Raw genomic sequence first — 18,854 nt, 5'->3', positions numbered from 1 at the left:
TCTAACGCACAAATACAACCTGTACATAGAACTTTGAGACAGACAAGAACCCATAGATGTCCTGGGAATTACTTATGGCATGGCTTTCTTTTTTTGTATTAACCCCTCAATTGATGCAGCTCTCCTGCCATCCAAAGGGTTAATGGTCTCCTCGTGTTTGTCTTGTACAGGTTTTGTTTTTACCCTAATGAATCTTTTTGGGAAGCTGCTCCATCTATCCACTACCCTTTAAGTGAAGAGCTGTTTCAATATCTCTGCTAAGGTTTGGGGTTAGTCTTAAGTGAAATGCCCCCTTCCTGTACCCCTGGGGTATATGATTTTGTTTCCTACTAAACACCAGGGCTCTGCAGTCTAATTGTTTGCAGGAAGTTGTGCAGGACAATAAATAATCTCAGACTGAGGTCACTTCCTGTTAATAATAACATGCTATGACATTGTCACATTGTACATTGCAGTAGTAAGAAGGTCGTCACCATGGACTGTATGACTGGACTGTATGACGCCTCTCTGTCCTGTTCTGGAGATGAGTAACACAGCAATTCAAGGCAAAAACCAATGAGTTTGTGAAGCAAGAGTGTGAGATAACCAGGAGAATCAATGGGTTTTATTCCAACAAGATCCCTACCTGATAAATTCAATTTACAATCTAAAACATATATTAGAAACGTGTAAAGAAATTAAGGTGTTGGGGTGCATGTTGTAAGCATTTTCCAAATAAAGGGGTGTGCTAGAATAAGAGGACATACTCTACAGCTGATGGGCAGGAAGCTCAGAGAAACCTGAGGATGTCGTTGGTCACTGAAAGAGTATCCGATGCATGGAACAGCCACCCAGCGGAGGATGAAAATACAGCAAAGGAATTGCAAAGTGTCTGGGACAGACACAAGGATATCCTAAATCCAGGGCTTGCTTGGGGACCCCGGCTTTGCAGCACTTTAGGAAGAAATGTAACTGAGCGACCCTAATCTGTCAGCAATTAAAAATAAATCTCTGCTTTTCTGCATTGATAGCTGTTTGATGTCTGATGCAAAGTTGCTGCTGGCCTTAAAAATACAGGCAGACACTCATTGGAAAAAAAGAAATACAGAATCTCTTTTAAACTCTTCACCAACACTATAGCACTGCCATAGCAATAAGGCACCCATGTAAGAATTAACTCCTTAGTCGCCACTGCCAGATGTGTCAGCAATACATTCCACAGAAACTCGTTGCTGATACTTCTAGCAGCAGAGGCGTTAATGTTGTTATTTTAGACATTTATTCTTCTAATACACTTTTATTGTCATTTTGTGACAATAGCTTACGGGGCACGGCACCGCACGCAGGACTTACAGGCACAATAAATCCGTGCCGGAAGAGCTTACACTTTAATCCTAGACACTTTTAAGGTTATATGGACCCAGCACCACAGGCCAGTGCTGCCAAGGGGATGGGTGTGTAATACTGCATCTATTATTACTGTATAATACTGACTGTGAGGGTTTAATACTGTATATTAGTGTATAGTACTATATAGTTCTGCATATTAGTGTATAATACTGTATACATGAATAATACTGAATATTACTATATAATACTGACTACGAGGGTGTAATACTGTATATTAGTGTTTAGTACTATATAGTTCTGCATATTAGTGTATAATACTGTATACATGTATAATACTGAATATTACTGTATAATACTGACTACGAGGGTGTAATACTGTATATTAGTGTTTAGTACTATATAGTTCTGCATATTAGTGTATAATACTGTATACATGTATAATACTGAATATTACTGTATAATACTGACTACGAGGGTGTAATACTGTATATTAGTGTATAGTACTATATAGTTCTGCATATTAGTGTATAATACTGAATATTACAGTATAATACTGAATATTACTGTATATTATTTTATTTCTAACAAGTTCTGATCAACTTATTTCTAACAAGTTCTGATCAACGTAAATCAGTAACTGTGATCCCCTTGGAAATCCAAGTGCTTACTTTTCTTATAACTAGAGCCAGTGGAAGGTGAGTTTCTGCAATATTACCACAGACCACATCCCACCTATTGGGTGCCTTGTTGCGTTAACCACTTCCAGCACCGAGGGGATTTAAAATGACAATGCCATTCAGGCCTCTCCAGCAGCCGATGGGTTAAAGAGTCCAGAAACGGTTACAAATCGCAGGAAGGAAGAAATGGATTTGTGAGCCACATCCTGATACTTTTGTTCACTCCCTAATCTCAGGGATACATTTAGAGAGAAACTGCTTGTCCCCAGGATGGGAAGGGTGAAATCATCATAATTATACTGCTGCCCCCTGCTGGTCGTTGACCCTCCGTACACTCTGCCCCCTGGATAAATTGGGTTTAATGGCTGAATATGAACCATTGCACCTGGGTAATTAAGCATTGATTCCCTATGTGTACTAATGATACTTTAGTGGTTCCGAAAGGGAGATCTGCTAGGTGTATGCCATACATATCGTGTAAATCTATTTCAAAGTCACGGTGACTCCATCCATGAGTGCCTTATTGCTTTATAACCCCCTATAACAGAAATAAAAGTAAACCCAGCCTACTGGGACTATTGTGATATCCTATAAACCCTATTAATGGGCTTGGAAAGAAAGCGAAGGCAAGTCTGTCCCAATAGCCCTTTACAAGAAGAAGACCCGCCCCCCCCCCAAAAGACCAGTCCCCAGATACCCCATGATAAGGACACGTAAGTTACTCTGTGTTTCTAACATCAGTATACAATTAAAAAAATAATAATCAGGTTTAAATTCTGAAATAAAAGAAATTGTTACTTTGTATGTAAAATGCTAGAGAAGTGATTTGGGAAACAGTAACCCCAAGGATGAGAGGCGCATACCCCCAATGTATAGATCAGCCCCCCTCCCCCCGCAATGTATAGAGTACAGAGATCACATTCAGAGGTATTTTGCAGCTGGTGTTTTTTGCAGTATGAGTTTGCAGCCAAGAGCTGCTCATTCCGATAGCTGGCTAACAATCTGTAAATAACACAATATGCACATATAAACCAAAAGCCATATGAGAAAACTCTAATGCCCTAAAGAGTTTACTAGTAATAAAGATGGAATGCAGACAACCACTGGGACAAAGAGCTTACAATCTAAGTGGTATAATAATAGTCAGTGAGAATATCAGCAGACAGGGGGGTTGAGAGCAGAAATAATCCCAGAAATCAGGTTATTATCTGGGATGCAGGACACCGCGTCACTAACCCCGGTACATACCTGTGCTCATCTTCCAGGGAATGGGGACGTTTGATGTTCAGACCATTGTCAAGGTGTCAGGGGCACAGGGAGAGGTGATGTCCTCCGGACAGGGGAGGGGGGCAGGGGAGCACAGAGAGAGGTGATGTCCCCCGGACAGGGGAGGGGTGTCAGGGGCACATGGAGAGGCAATGTCCCCCGGACAGGGGAGGGGTGTCAGGGGCACAGGTAGAGGTGATGTCCCCCAGACAGGTGAGGAGGGGGCAGAGGGGCCACAGGGAGAGGTGATGTCCCCCGGACAGGTGAGGAGGGGTGTCAGGGGCCACAGGGAGAGGTGATGTCCCGGGACAGGTGAGGAGGAGTGTCAGGGCCACAGGGAGAGGTGATGTCCCGGGACAGGTGGGGAGGGGTGTCAGGGGCCGCAGGGAGAGGTGATGTCCCCCGGACAGGTGAGGAGGGGTGTCAGGGGCCGCAGGGAGAGGCGATGTCCCGGGACAGGTGAGGAGGGGTGTCAGGGGGCGCAGGGAGAGGTGATGTCCCCAGGACAGGTGAGGAGGGGTGTCAGGGGTCGCAGGGAGAGGTGATGTCCCCAGGACAGGTGAGGAGGGGTGTCAGGGGTCGCAGGGAGAGGTGATGTCCCCAGGACAGGTGAGGAGGGGGCAGAGGGGCACAGTGACAGGTGAGTGGCAGCTGGCAGGGATGTGCTGCCCTGTGCTGGGGTCCCGGCGCTGCTGCAGCTGCTGCTCCTTGTGATTGCTGCTCACTTGTCACAGCTCCGGGATCAGGATTTCCCTTCCCTTCCTGCAGAGGAAAAGCTCAGCCAGGGACCCAGGCAAAGGGGACGGAGATTTAAAGGGACAGAGATCCAAGCAGCGCGGCGTGCCTGGGAAAGCATGTGTTCAAGCAAGTATTGTGAGCAGGTCCTGCATATACCCTAATCATCACCTCCTAATACACAGGGACACATACCCCTCACCTCTCCCAATACACAGGGACACATACCCCTCACCTCTCCCAATACACAGGGACACATACCCCTCACCTCTCCCAATACACAGGGACAGATACCCCTCACCTCTCCCAATACACAGGGACACATACCCCTCACCTCTCCCAATACACAGGGACACATACCGGTAATCATCACCGCCTAATACACAGGGACACATACCCCTCACCTCTCCCAATACACAGGGACACATACCGGTAATCATCACCTCCTAATACACAGGGACACATACCTATCACCTCTCCCAATACACAGGGACACATACCTCTAATCATCACCTCCTAATACACATTGACACATACCTCTAATCATCACATCCTAATACACAGGGACACATACCTCTAATCATCACCTCCTAATACACAGGGACACATACCCCTCACCTCTCCCAATACACAGGGACACATACCTCTCACCTCTCCCAATACACAGGGACACATACCTCTAATCATCACCTCCTAATACACAGGGACACATACCCCTCCCCTCTCCCAATACACAGGGACACATACCTCTCACCTCTCCCAATACACAGGGACACATACCCCCCACCTCTCCCAATACACAGGGACACATACCTCTAATCATCACCTCCTAATACACAGGGACACATACCTCTCACCTCTCCCAATACACAGGGACAAATACCGGTAATCATCACCTCCTAATACACAGGGACACATACCTCTCACCTCTCCCAATACACAGGGACACATACCTCTAATCATCACCTCCTAATACACAGGGACACATACCTCTCACCTCTCCCAATACACAGGGACACATACCTCTAATCATCACCTCCTAATACACAGGGGCACATACCCCTCACCTCTCCCAATACACAGGGACACATACCTCTCACCTCTCCCAATACACAGGGACACATACCCCCCACCTCTCCCAATACACAGGGACACATACCTCTAATCATCACCTCCTAATACACAGGGACACATACCTCTCACCTCTCCCAATACACAGGGACACATACCGGTAATCATCACCTCCTAATACACAGGGACACATACCTCTCACCTCTCCCAATACACAGGGACACATACCTCTAATCATCACCTCCTAATACACAGGGGCACATACCCCTCACCTCTCCCAATACACAGGGACACATACCCCTCACCTCTCCCAATACACAGGGACACATACCTCTAATCATCACCTCCTAATACATAGAGACACATACCCCTCACCTCTCCCAATACACAGGGACACATACCCCTCACCTCTCCTGATACACAGGGACACATACCCCTCACATCTCTCAATACACAGGGACACATACCTCTAATCATCACCTCCAAATACATAGAGACACATACCCCTCACCTCTCCCAATACACAGGGACACATACCTCTAATCATCACCTCCTAAAACAGGGGCACATACCTCTAATCACCACCTCCTAATACATAGGGACACATACCCCTCACCTCTCCCAATACACAGGGACACATACCTCCAATCATCACCTCCTAATACACAGGGGCACATACCTCTAATCACCACCTCCTAATACACAGGGACATATACCTCTAATCATCACCTCATAATACACAGGGACACATACCTCTAATCATCACCTCCTAATACACAGGGGCACATACCTCTAATCACCACCTCCTAATACACAGGGACACATACCGCTAATCATCACCTCCTAATACACAGGGGCACATACCTCTAATCATCACCTCCTAATACACAGGGACACATACCTCTAATCATCACCTCCTAATACACAGGGACACATACCTCTAATCATCACCTCCTAATACACAGGGGCACATACCTCTAATCACCACCTCCTAATACACAGGGACACATACCTCTAATCATCACCTCCTAATACACAGGGACACATACCTCTAATCACCACCTCCTAATACACAGGGACACATACCTCTAATCATCACCTCCTAATACACAGGGACACATACCTCTCACCACTCCCAATACACAGGGACATATAGCATCACCTCTCCCAATACACAGGGACACATACCTCTAATCATCACCTCCTAATACACAGGGACACATACCTATCACCTCTCCCAATACACAGGGACACATACCTCTAATCATCACCCCCTAATACACAGGGACACATACCTCTAATCACCTCCTAATACACAGGGACACATACCTCGAATCATCACCTCCTAATACACATTGACACATACCTCTAATCATCACCTCCTAATACACAGGGACACATACCTCTAATCATCACCTCCTAATACACAGGGACACATACCTCTAATCACCACCTCCTAATACACAGGGACACATACCTATCACCTCTCCCAATATACAGGGACACATACCTCTAATCATCACCTCCTAATACACAGGGACACATACCTCTCACCTCCCAACCTCTCATCTCCCAATACACAGGGACACATACCTCTAATAGTCACCTCCTAATACACAGGGACACTTACTTCTAATAATCACCTCCTAATACACAGGGATACATACCTCTAATCATTACCTCCTAATACACAGGGACACATACCTCTCACCTCTCCCAATACACAGGGACACATACCTCTCACCTCTCCCAATACACAGGGACATATAACTCTAATCATCACCTCCTAATACACAGGGACACATACCTCTAATAGTTACCTGCTAATACACAGGGACACATACCTCTCACCACTCCCAATACACAGGGACATATACCTCTAATCATCACCTCCTAATACACAGGGACACATACCTCTAATAATCACCTCCTAATACACAGGGACGCATACCTCTCACCACTCCCAATACACAGGGAAACACACCTCTAATCGCCTCCTAATACCAAGGGACACACACCTCTAAACACCTCCCAATACACAGGGGCACATCTCTAATCCCCTCCCAATACAAAGGGACACATACCTCTAATTACCTCCTAATACACAGGAACACATACATCCCACCCCTCAAAATACACAGGGACACACCTCTAATATCCTCATAATACACAGGGACTGATACCTCTCACCCCTCATAATACACAGGTACACATACATCTACTCACCTCCTAATACACACAGATACATAACTCTAGCCCCTTAATACACAATGACACATACCTCTTACCTCCTCCTAATAGACAGGGACATACCTCTCATCCCTCCTAATACACAGGGACTGATACCTCTAATCACCTCCCAATACACAGAAACTCTTACCTCTCACCCTGCCTAATATACTGGGACACATACCTCTCACTCTCTCCTAATACACAGACATCAAAGATAAATACCTTACCTCTCATCTCCTCCTAATACACAGGGACACATACCTTTCACTCCCTTGTAATACACAGTGATACATACCCCTCAACCCTCTTAATCCACAGTGACACAAACCCCCTCACCTCCCTTAATACACAGGGACATATACATCTCACCCCCTCCCAATACACAGACATCAGGGACACATACCTCTCACCCCCTTCTAAATATAACGGGACACATACCTCTCACCTATTCCTAAAACACAGCGACACATACCTCTCACCCCCTTCTAATACACAGGGACACATACCTCTCACCCCCTTCTAATACACAGGGACACAAATCTCTTACCCCACCCAATACACAGATATCAGGGACACATACCTATTACCCACTCCAAAAACACAGGGACACATACCTCTCACCCACTCATAAAACACAGGGACACATACCTCTCACCCATTCATAAAACACAGGGACACATACCTCTCACCCACTCATAAAACACAGGGACACATACCTCTCACCCACTCATAAAACACAGGGACACATACCTCTCACCCACTCATAAAACACAGGGACACATACCTGTCACCCACTCATAAAACACAGGGACACATACCTGTCACCCACTCATAAAACACAGGGACACATACCTGTCACCCACTCATAAAACACAGGGACACATACCTCTCACCCACTCATAAAACACAGGGACACATACCTCTCACCCACTCATAAAACACAGGGACACATACCTCTCACCCACTCATAAAACACAGGGACACATACCTCTCACCCACTCATAAAACACAGGGACACATACCTGTCACCCACTCATAAAACACAGGGACACATACCTGTCACCCACTCATAAAACACAGGGACACATACCTCTCACCCACTCATAAAACACAGGGACACATACCTCTCACCCACTCATAAAACACAGGGACACATACCTGTCACCCACTCATTAAACACAGGGACACATACCTGTCACCCACTCATAAAACACAGGGACACATACCTGTCACCCACTTCAAAAACACAGGGACACATACCTCTCACCCACTCATAAAACACAGGGACACATACCTGTCACCCAATCATAAAACACAGGGACACATACCTGTCACCCACTCATAAAACACAGGGACAAATACCTGTCACCCACTCCAAAAACACAGGGACACATACCTCTCACCCACTCATAAAACACAGGGACACATACCTGTCACCCACTCATAAAACACAGGGACACATACCTGTCACCCACTCTAAAAACACAGGAACACATACCTCTCACCCACTCATAAAACACAGGGACACATACCTGTCACCCACTCATAAAACACAGGGACACATACCTCTCACCCACTCATAAAACACAGGGACACATACCTCTCACCCACTCATAAAACACAGGGACACATACCTGTCACCCACTCATAAAACACAGGGACACATACCTGTCACCCACTCATAAAACACAGGGACACATACCTGTCACCCACTCATAAAACACAGGGACACATACCTGTCACCCACTCATAAAACACAGGGACACATACCTCTCACCCACTCATAAAACACAGGGACACATACCTGTCACCCACTCATAAAACACAGGGACACATACCTGTCACCCACTCATAAAACACAGGGACACATACCTGTCACCCACTCATAAAACACAGGGACACATACCTGTCACCCACTCATAAAACACAGGGACACATACCTGTCACCCACTCATAAAACACAGGGACACATACCTCTCACCCACTCATAAAACACAGGGACACATACCTGTCACCCACTCATAAAACACAGGGACACATACCTGTCACCCACTCATAAAACACAGGGACACATACCTGTCACCCACTCATAAAACACAGGGACACATACCTGTCACCCACTCATAAAACACAGGGACACATACCTGTCACCCACTCCAAAAACACAGGGACACATACCTCTCACCCACTCCAAAAACACAGGGGCACATACCTCTCACCCACTCATAAAACACAGGGACACATACCTGTCACCCACTCATAAAACACAGGGACACATACCTGTCACCCACTCATAAAACACAGGGACACATACCTGTCACCCACTCCAAAAACACAGGGACACATACCTCTCACCCACTCCAAAAACACAGGGGCACATACCTCTCACCCACTCATAAAACACAGGGACACATACCTGTCACCCACTCATAAAACACAGGGACACATACCTGTCACCCACTCATAAAACACAGGGACACATACCTGTCACCCACTCATAAAACACAGGGACACATACCTGTCACCCACTCATAAAACACAGGGACACATACCTGTCACCCACTCATAAAACACAGGGACACATACCTGTCACCCACTCATAAAACACAGGGACACATACCTGTCACCCACTCATAAAACACAGACATCAAAGATAAATACCTTACCTCTCATCTCCTCCTAATACACAGGGACACATACCTTTCACTCCCTTGTAATACACAGTGAAACATACCCCTCAACCCTCTTAATCCACAGTGACACAAACCCCCTCACCTCCCTTAATACACAGGGACATATACATCTCACCCCCTCCCAATACACAGACATCGGGGACACATACCTCTCACCCCCTTCTAAATATAACGGGACACAAATCTCTTACCCCACCCAATACACAGACATCAGGGACACATACCTCTCACCCCCTTCTAAATATAACGGGACACATACCTCTCACCTATTCCTAAAACACAGCGACACATACCTCTCACCCCCTTCTAATACACAGGGACACAAATCTCTTACCCCACCCAATACACAGACATCAGGGACACATACCTATTACCCACTCCAAAAACACAGGGACACATACCTCTCACCCATTCATAAAACACAGGGACACATACCTCTCACCCACTCCAAAAACACAGGGACACATACCTCTCACCCATTCATAAAACACAGGGACACATACCTCTCACCCACTCATAAAACACAGGGACACATACCTGTCACCCACTCATAAAACACAGGGACACATACCTGTCACCCACTCCTAAAACACAGGGACACATACCTCTCACCCACTCATAAAACACAGGGACACATACCTGTCACCCACTCATAAAACACAGGGACACATACCTGTCACCCACTCATAAAACACAGGGACACATACCTGTCACCCACTCATAAAACACAGGGACACATACCTGTCACCCACTCATAAAACACAGGGACACATACCTGTCACCTACTCCAAAAACACAGGGACACATACCTCTCACCCACTCATAAAACACAGGGACACATACCTGTCACCCACTCATAAAACACAGGGACACATACCTGTCACCCACTTCAAAAACACAGGGACACATACCTCTCACCCACTCATAAAACACAGGGACACATACCTGTCACCCACTCATAAAACACAGGGACACATACCTGTCACCCACTCATAAAACACAGGGACACATACCTGTCACCCACTCATAAAACACAGGGACACATACCTCTCACCCACTCATAAAACACAGGGACACATACCTGTCACCCACTCATAAAACACAGGGACACATACCTCTCACCCACTCATAAAACACAGGGACACATACCTCTCACCCACTCATAAAACACAGGGACACATACCTGTCACCCACTCATAAAACACAGGGACACATACCTGTCACCCACTCATAAAACACAGACATCAAAGATAAATACCTTACCTCTCATCTCCTCCTAATACACAGGGACACATACCTTTCACTCCCTTGTAATACACAGTGAAACATACCCCTCAACCCTCTTAATCCACAGTGACACAAACCCCCTCACCTCCCTTAATACACAGGGACATATACATCTCACCCCCTCCCAATACACAGACATCAGGGACACATACCTCTCACCCCCATCTAAATATAACGGGACACAAATCTCTTACCCCACCCAATACACAGACATCAGGGACACATACCTCTCACCCCCATCTAAATATAACGGGACACATACCTCTCACCTATTCCTAAAACACAGCGACACATACCTCTCACCCCCTTCTAATACACAGGGACACAAATCTCTTACCCCACCCAATACACAGACATCAGGGACACATACCTATTACCCACTCCAAAAACACAGGGACACATACCTCTCACCCATTCATAAAACACAGGGACACATACCTCTCACCCACTCATAAAACACAGGGACACATACCTGTCACCCACTCATAAAACACAGGGACACATACCTGTCACCCACTCCAAAAACACAGGGACACATACCTCTCACCCTCTCATAAAACACAGGGACACATACCTGTCACCCACTCATAAAACACAGGGACACATACCTGTCACCCACTCATAAAACACAGGGACACATACCTGTCACCCACTTCAAAAACACAGGGACACATACCTCTCACCCACTCATAAAACACAGGGACACATACCTGTCACCCACTCATAAAACACAGGGACACATACCTGTCACCCACTCATAAAACACAGGGACACATACCTGTCACCCACTCATAAAACACAGGGACACATACCTGTCACCCACTCCAAAAACACAGGGACACATACCTCTCACCCACTCATAAAACACAGGGACACATACCTGTCACCCACTCATAAAACACAGGGACACATACCTGTCACCCACTCATAAAACACAGGGACACATACCTGTCACCCACTCATAAAACACAGGGACACATACCTGTCACCCACTCCAAAAACACAGGGACACATACCTCTCACCCACTCATAAAACACAGGGACACATACCTGTCACCCACTCATAAAACACAGGGACACATACCTCTCACCCACTCATAAAACACAGGGACACATACCTCTCACCCACTCATAAAACACAGGGACACATACCTGTCACCCACTCATAAAACACAGGGACACATACCTGTCACCCACTCATAAAACACAGGGACACATACCTGTCACCCACTCATAAAACACAGGGACACATACCTGTCACCCACTCATAAAACACAGGGACACATACCTGTCACCTACTCCAAAAACACAGGGACACATACCTCTCACCCACTCATAAAACACAGGGACACATACCTGTCACCCACTCATAAAACACAGGGACACATACCTCTCACCCACTCATAAAACACAGGGACACATACCTGTCACCCACTCATAAAACACAGGGACACATACCTGTCACCCACTCATAAAACACAGGGACACATACCTGTCACCCACTCATAAAACACAGGGACACATACCTGTCACCCACTCATAAAACACAGGGACACATACCTGTCACCCACTCATAAAACACAGGGACACATACCTGTCACCCACTCATAAAACACAGGGACACATACCTGTCACCCACTCATAAAACACAGGGACACATACCTGTCACCCACTCATAAAACACAGGGACACATACCTGTCACCCACTCATAAAACACAGGGACACATACCTGTCACCCACTCATAAAACACAGGGACACACACCTCTGACCCACTCATAAAACACAGGGACACACACCTCTGACCCTAATACGTATAGTTTTGCTGCCCGCAGACTGGGAAGGTTTGGTACTACAAGATTGCTTTCTATTGTGTGACTCGCAGGCGCTCACTCACGTGTCCGCTGGAAGTGTATGAGAAACGAGTCGGATTATCTGTACTTTGCGAGACCTGAAGTGATCTGTAATTACCAGACCTGCAGCCTCGATAACGATTGGAGAGACCGGAGCCAACACACACGTTCTCTCTACATTTCTGGATTTGAAAGTGGGTGGAATTGATTTGAAATGCCGACAGTATAAACGTCACGGCTCCAAAATTCCATTTCTAGGTACGTGGGACGGGCTAGCAGCTAAACAACTGGTTCCCCAATCCCAGCAGCCACCTGGGACAAGCGGGACCATCAATATGTCATTTACTAACAAGTTGCGGAAAATAACAAAGCGCTGAAAATAAAGAATTAATGAGTGGATTGGGTGGAATTGGCGTAGGGTTTAACCTCTGAGTCGCTGGAAAAGATGTGCACCTAGAGGTGAGGGTGTCAAGAAACATCTCTCCATAAACATAGGACAAGTGTTAGCCTTTGAAGTGGGAGTCCTCTGCCGTGACAGCGCAGCGTGGCCTGGTGCGATGAAATGTAATTGCATTCTTTTTAATGCTACATCTGGATCCATGTGGCTGTGTTTGCCACAAAGTGTTCTCTCAAGTAAAATCACCAAATGAAGGTAACCTTTTCCCAGGCTCTACCTGTCACTGCAGGGATGGGCCTAGCAGACGTCATAGCTGCAAGGTATTTAATAAGGTTTTTTCCGGATCAACCATCTATCATTTCGATGTACCTTCAACTACAATTTTTTGGCTAGGGTCATGTATGAATGTCAATCAGTTAATGTGTCATACATTTCTTTATCCCCTTCTTCTTGGAACACCTATGGGGTCTTCACGCGAGTTGCCCATACAAAATATATTTGGGTAGCCCCAACATTGACTCTTCAGCTGTCAGTTCGGACGGGTTCTCAATAATGAGATACCAGAAGCCAATAAGAATGCTGCTTGTTATCCATGAGGTCCAATAGACAAAGCAGAGACAAACACACCTGGTTTCATCATATCGACGTATATATAGAGCGGTGTTTTTCAGCAGGGGTTCCTAGGAGCCTTTGAATTCCCCCAGGTGTCCCTAAAGGGTTCCCTGCAATTTTCAGGTCATTTGAAAATTGTACCAGATACAGAAGAATTTACAATGCATTTGATCTCAGACGCGCTATTAGAGAGGGTTGGGGTTCCTTACAATGCATCTGATCTCAGACGCGCTATTAGAGAGGGTTGGGGTTCCTTAGAATTTCACAATATATATGCTATAGACTATTGACCAGCTTGGCTCCCTCTTCTTGCTCCTTAGGCCTCTCTCCCTGGTAGATTGAGCTGTGTCAGTCTTTGCCTCTGAATCCTGCACCAATCCCATCAAATTTAGGACAAAATAGATGGGAGTATTGATTACCCACTTTTTGCCACAAGTAACGTGAAGTATTGCGCCCCCCCCCCCCCCCGGCCAGCAAAGAGTTATTCAGTCTGTTTGGAAATGTATGAGCAAATGCTGCTTTAGGAGATAGGACTCCAGGCCTCAGAACCTCATACACCAGATCTGCCGAGCAAGCAGTGCCTGCCTGCCATTGTCTCTGTTTCCTGTTCATACATGTGCTGTGTGATTGGAGTAAAGTAGCCCTCAGACCTTCATAACAGGAAACGGCCCTCTCTGTTTCCTGAAGGACAGGAACCATTTCGGAGGCAAGCCTGGACAAAGAGGATTCGGGTTAACCCCTGCAGTGCCTCCTCTGTCCCCCTCGGGCTAAGTAGATGGTCCAGCAGCATGAACAGTACAACGTCACTCAGCACCGTTTGCGATACATAACATCAGGGACTTGAATGAATAAGATTGGGATGTCCTGATGCAAACAGGTTTCACTATAATGGGCAACAAATAAAAATACCACTGGTGAGCATATTCACACGAATAAAGTGATTGGTCAAAAAATGGCGCTCGCACCAAACCCTGTGCAGTTTTAAATAAAACAGATAGGTGAAGCGAAGACTTTAAAATGAGTGCACTTAATATGCAAGCAACGTGATTTGTGTTAAAAAGGATAATGTAGTCATACAAAAAATAAAAATAATCGTGAATTGCAGCTCAAACCCTTGTAGAGATTGCTTCTTCAGTCCTATGTTCACTGTGATCCAAGTCTCGGGGAGCGCAGATATATGTGAAAAAACATACAGAAAAAACAAAAATAGTGTAGTATGTCTAAGACTGGACAACTCAAGTTCTGGTAATTGTGTGTACTCACATACTCCAAATTCATGTCTGGTGAATGGTACCTTATTAGAGACATTTCTCCACTTCTCTAAGGTACCACACACCAGCCATCAGAAGTTTAAAGAAACAGCATTGACACAGTTTATGGATATGCCTGCATGAATTTGGAGTATGTGAGTACTCACTCTGTAGTATTACCAGAACTTGAGTTGTCCATTCTTGGACATACTACACTATTTTTGTGTTTTCTATATATTTTTTCACATATATCTGTGCTCCCCAAGACTTGGATCACAGTGAGCATATTCACATGTCTGTAACCCTGCCTTTCCCCATTATCTCTTAGGGTGCAATGCTTCCACGGCAGCTAGGGATTCTGGGTAATGACATGCAAATGAGCACTAGCAGTTTGTCACATTTTGCTTCTTGTAAATTTTAACATGGAGCCCTGTAAGCTTATCCCTGCAGCACAGCCTGTTTTAAAGAAATGCAGAGCCAGTAACCCTACTCACGGACAACTGTTTCAACCTTTTTGGTCTTGTCAGTGTGAGGTTGGTTATTGGCTATGCAAGGTGAAGCTGGTAGGGGGTATAGCCAGCCACAAAACAAGTTATAGTGAGTAACAAAGTGACATGGGAAAATTTTGGAAGATTTCGGTTGTCGAAGCATATCAACTCATTCACTAATCTATACTTCTATACTGTATACACCTATATACTTCTCACTTCAGTACTGTTCCAATATTTACATTATTTACATGTGACAAACCTGGTGATGAAGCCTTCCTGTTTTTACTGACAAGAGATACCGAACATTTTATTCCATCAATATGCATTCTAAACACTCACTTTGTGTGTTAAACTGAGTAATGGAATATGTGAGGCCCCTGAAATATCATCGCTGAATATTTTAGTTATTTAAATAGAGCAAAATGTATTAACATCTATAGTGTGGATCATTAGGCAACCTCCCTGCCTTAGATTAAAAAAAATAATGAACAAGGAGAGCCGCTAAATGCAGCGATTACATGAATCGCAGAGAAATTACATGCAATGAACTAATGAATCATTTGGTAATAAAGAGCTGAGGGTTCTCTTCTTTCCTAAAGTTACTCTCACGTTTTATTGTAAGAATGTATTCTCCGATGCCCAGATATTCCTCCCAGCAATCGCACAGTTTCTGGGGTTTTCTTCCGTGTTCAACGTAAGGAGGAACGTTTTCTGTTTTTGTTTTTTTTCTCTCACCGACCATAACCACCTGGTGCAGTGATCACAGTGGGGCTACCATCTTTATTGAGTCCCACACATATTATCTTTTGTTTTTTTTTAGTAACTATTGCAGGGGTTCTCCACTTTAGTCCTCAAGAAACACCCCCCCCCTCCCCCACCTCCAACAAGTCATGTTTTTAGGATATCCCTGCTTCAGCACAGGTGGCTCAAGGGGGGGGGGGGGGTCTTGAGGACTGAAGTTGAGAACCCCCGAACTACTGAATGATTTAAGCACCGTTTCCAATTATGAGGAAGCTCCTAAGTAAATTGGAAGATTAATATTGACCAAGTAACAGGGATTCATTTGTTGCCAGTGATACCTGCAAAGGACTCAGTCCTCTTGCACTGGAGGGTTTAAATGCCAGAAAAACAAGCTGGAGAAAACATGTTTTTGATCTCCTCTCTGGGTTTTTTCCGCAGTGTTTTGGAAAGTAAGCATGTTTTAATTTGTGATATTTTTTATTTTCAGCAACTTTGGGGGGAAAAAACCATTTGACCTGCAGATGTCCAGGGAATGAAAACATGTTGTGGTGTTTGAGCTACAACTTCCTTACTTGTCACCAAAATAAGGATCCATCCAATAGTTGCGGCGGGGGGGGGGGGGGGGGATTCGAGAGAACCGGTGCCTCTCTATATATACACACAGTGTGTTCGTGTTCCTCAGAACTGAAGGAAAACATGTTTTTAATTACATGAAAAATAATCCCGGGCATGGATTGTGGATGACACATAACTACACAGTTGCCAATTTCTAGATATTCATATTGAGTGCCGCAGATAAGAATAACACGACGAGAATCCCCAAAAATAGCTTCTGTATCACATCACCTGACTCTAACACAGAGGAAGTGTTGAGCAACAGAGGAACCAGCAATGTAGGGCTTTCCGGCGCTGAGGGGGTTAACTTAACCCTCACATCAGAACAAATTGGAAATCAAAGATCCAGTGAACTGAATGAGTGAGAATGAAGGGTTAGAACCATGAATGATATGTTACTGGAGTCTAATCTCAAGTAGTTAGTCTGATCTCAGTAAAATTGCGAATGAGTGACATTTACTCTACATCCTGCAGTAGTGATCCCACCTTCCAATGAGTGATTCTGCCTTCCTATGAGTGATCCCGCCTTCAAATGAGTGATCTTGTCTTCCAATGACTGATCCCGCCTTCTAATGAGTGATCCTGCCTTCCAATGAGTGATCCTGTCTTCTAATGACTGATCCTGCCTTCCAATGACTGATCCCACCTTCCAATGAGTAATCCCGCCTTCCAATGACTGATCTTGCCTTCCAATGACTGATCTTAACTTCCAATGGGTAATCATGTCCTCCAATGGGTGATCTTACCTTCCAATGAGTGAACCTACCTTTTAATGAGTGATGCAGCCTTCCAATGAGTGATCCTGCCTTCCAATGATTGATCATGCCTTCCACTGATGGATCCCACCATCCATTGAGTGATCTCACTGTCCATTCAGTGATCCTATCCTCCAATGAGTGATCATGCCTTCCAATGAGTGATATAGCATTCCAATAAGTATTCCCGCCTTCCAATGAGTGATGTTTTCTTCCAATGAATGCTACCGTCTTCCAATGACTGATCTTTTCTTCCAATGATTATTCCAGCCTTCCAATGAGTGATCCAGCATTCCAATGAGTGATGTTTTCTTCCAATGAGTGATTCAGCCTTCCAATGACTGATCTTTTCTTCCAATGAGTGATTCAGCCTTCCAATGAGTGATCCAGCCTTCCAATGAGTGATTCAGCCTTCCAATGAGTGATCCAGCCTTCCAATGACTGATGTTTTCTTCCAATGAGTGATTCTGCCTTTCAATTAGTATTTTAAATCTGTCGATCATTTTGATGGTTGTGATGAGCAAAATACACCACAAGGGACCTTGATTTGACAACCATACAGACTAATATTCCCTTTGCAGTATAAATGTGCAACATTTTCACTGAAACGCACGAACCGGGAGAAATTTGCCATGTTTTTGCTAAGATTTTTGTAAGACAACGTCACCAGACCCAGAACATGATTCTATCCATGAAACAAACTAACACTCCCGTTTTGTATAACTCAGTGCAAGGAGGGAAATATTGACATATAGTCAGGACATAAGTACTCAGCCGACTGCTCCTTGCATAGGAAGTAATAGATACCTGTCCCAGACTGATATAAAGATGAGTGAGCCTGGTAACGAGAT

At 45.2% G+C, this 18,854-nt stretch overlaps 1 protein-coding gene across 6 annotated transcripts in view; it reads right to left on the bottom strand.

Annotated features, from left to right (window-relative positions):
• The window catches only part of FGD5 (FYVE, RhoGEF and PH domain containing 5), a 95,252-nt gene extending 81,893 nt beyond the window's left edge, over positions 1 to 13,359 (bottom strand). For 3 of the 6 annotated variants that reach the window (XR_012788614.1, XM_075574638.1, XM_075574640.1), the window contains exon 1: positions 3,255 to 4,060. Coding sequence is in view for 4 of the 6 variants with exons in the window: in XM_075574638.1 (XP_075430753.1) it covers positions 3,255 to 3,264 (10 nt within the window). In the remaining 2 variants the exon portion in view is untranslated. Of the gene's footprint in view, positions 1 to 3,254; positions 4,061 to 13,186 lie in introns of those variants that run through there. The other 3 variants (XM_075574636.1, XM_075574637.1, XM_075574639.1) reach the window with 2 other exon arrangements.
• Positions 13,360 to 18,854: the final 5,495 nt, after the last annotated feature.

This window comes from Ascaphus truei, chromosome 17 (assembly GCF_040206685.1).
Source record: "Ascaphus truei isolate aAscTru1 chromosome 17, aAscTru1.hap1, whole genome shotgun sequence".
Lineage (NCBI taxonomy): Eukaryota > Metazoa > Chordata > Amphibia > Anura > Ascaphidae > Ascaphus > Ascaphus truei.
Note: the sequence above shows the minus strand (reverse complement) of the source record. Positions and strands in the feature narration are given on the sequence as shown.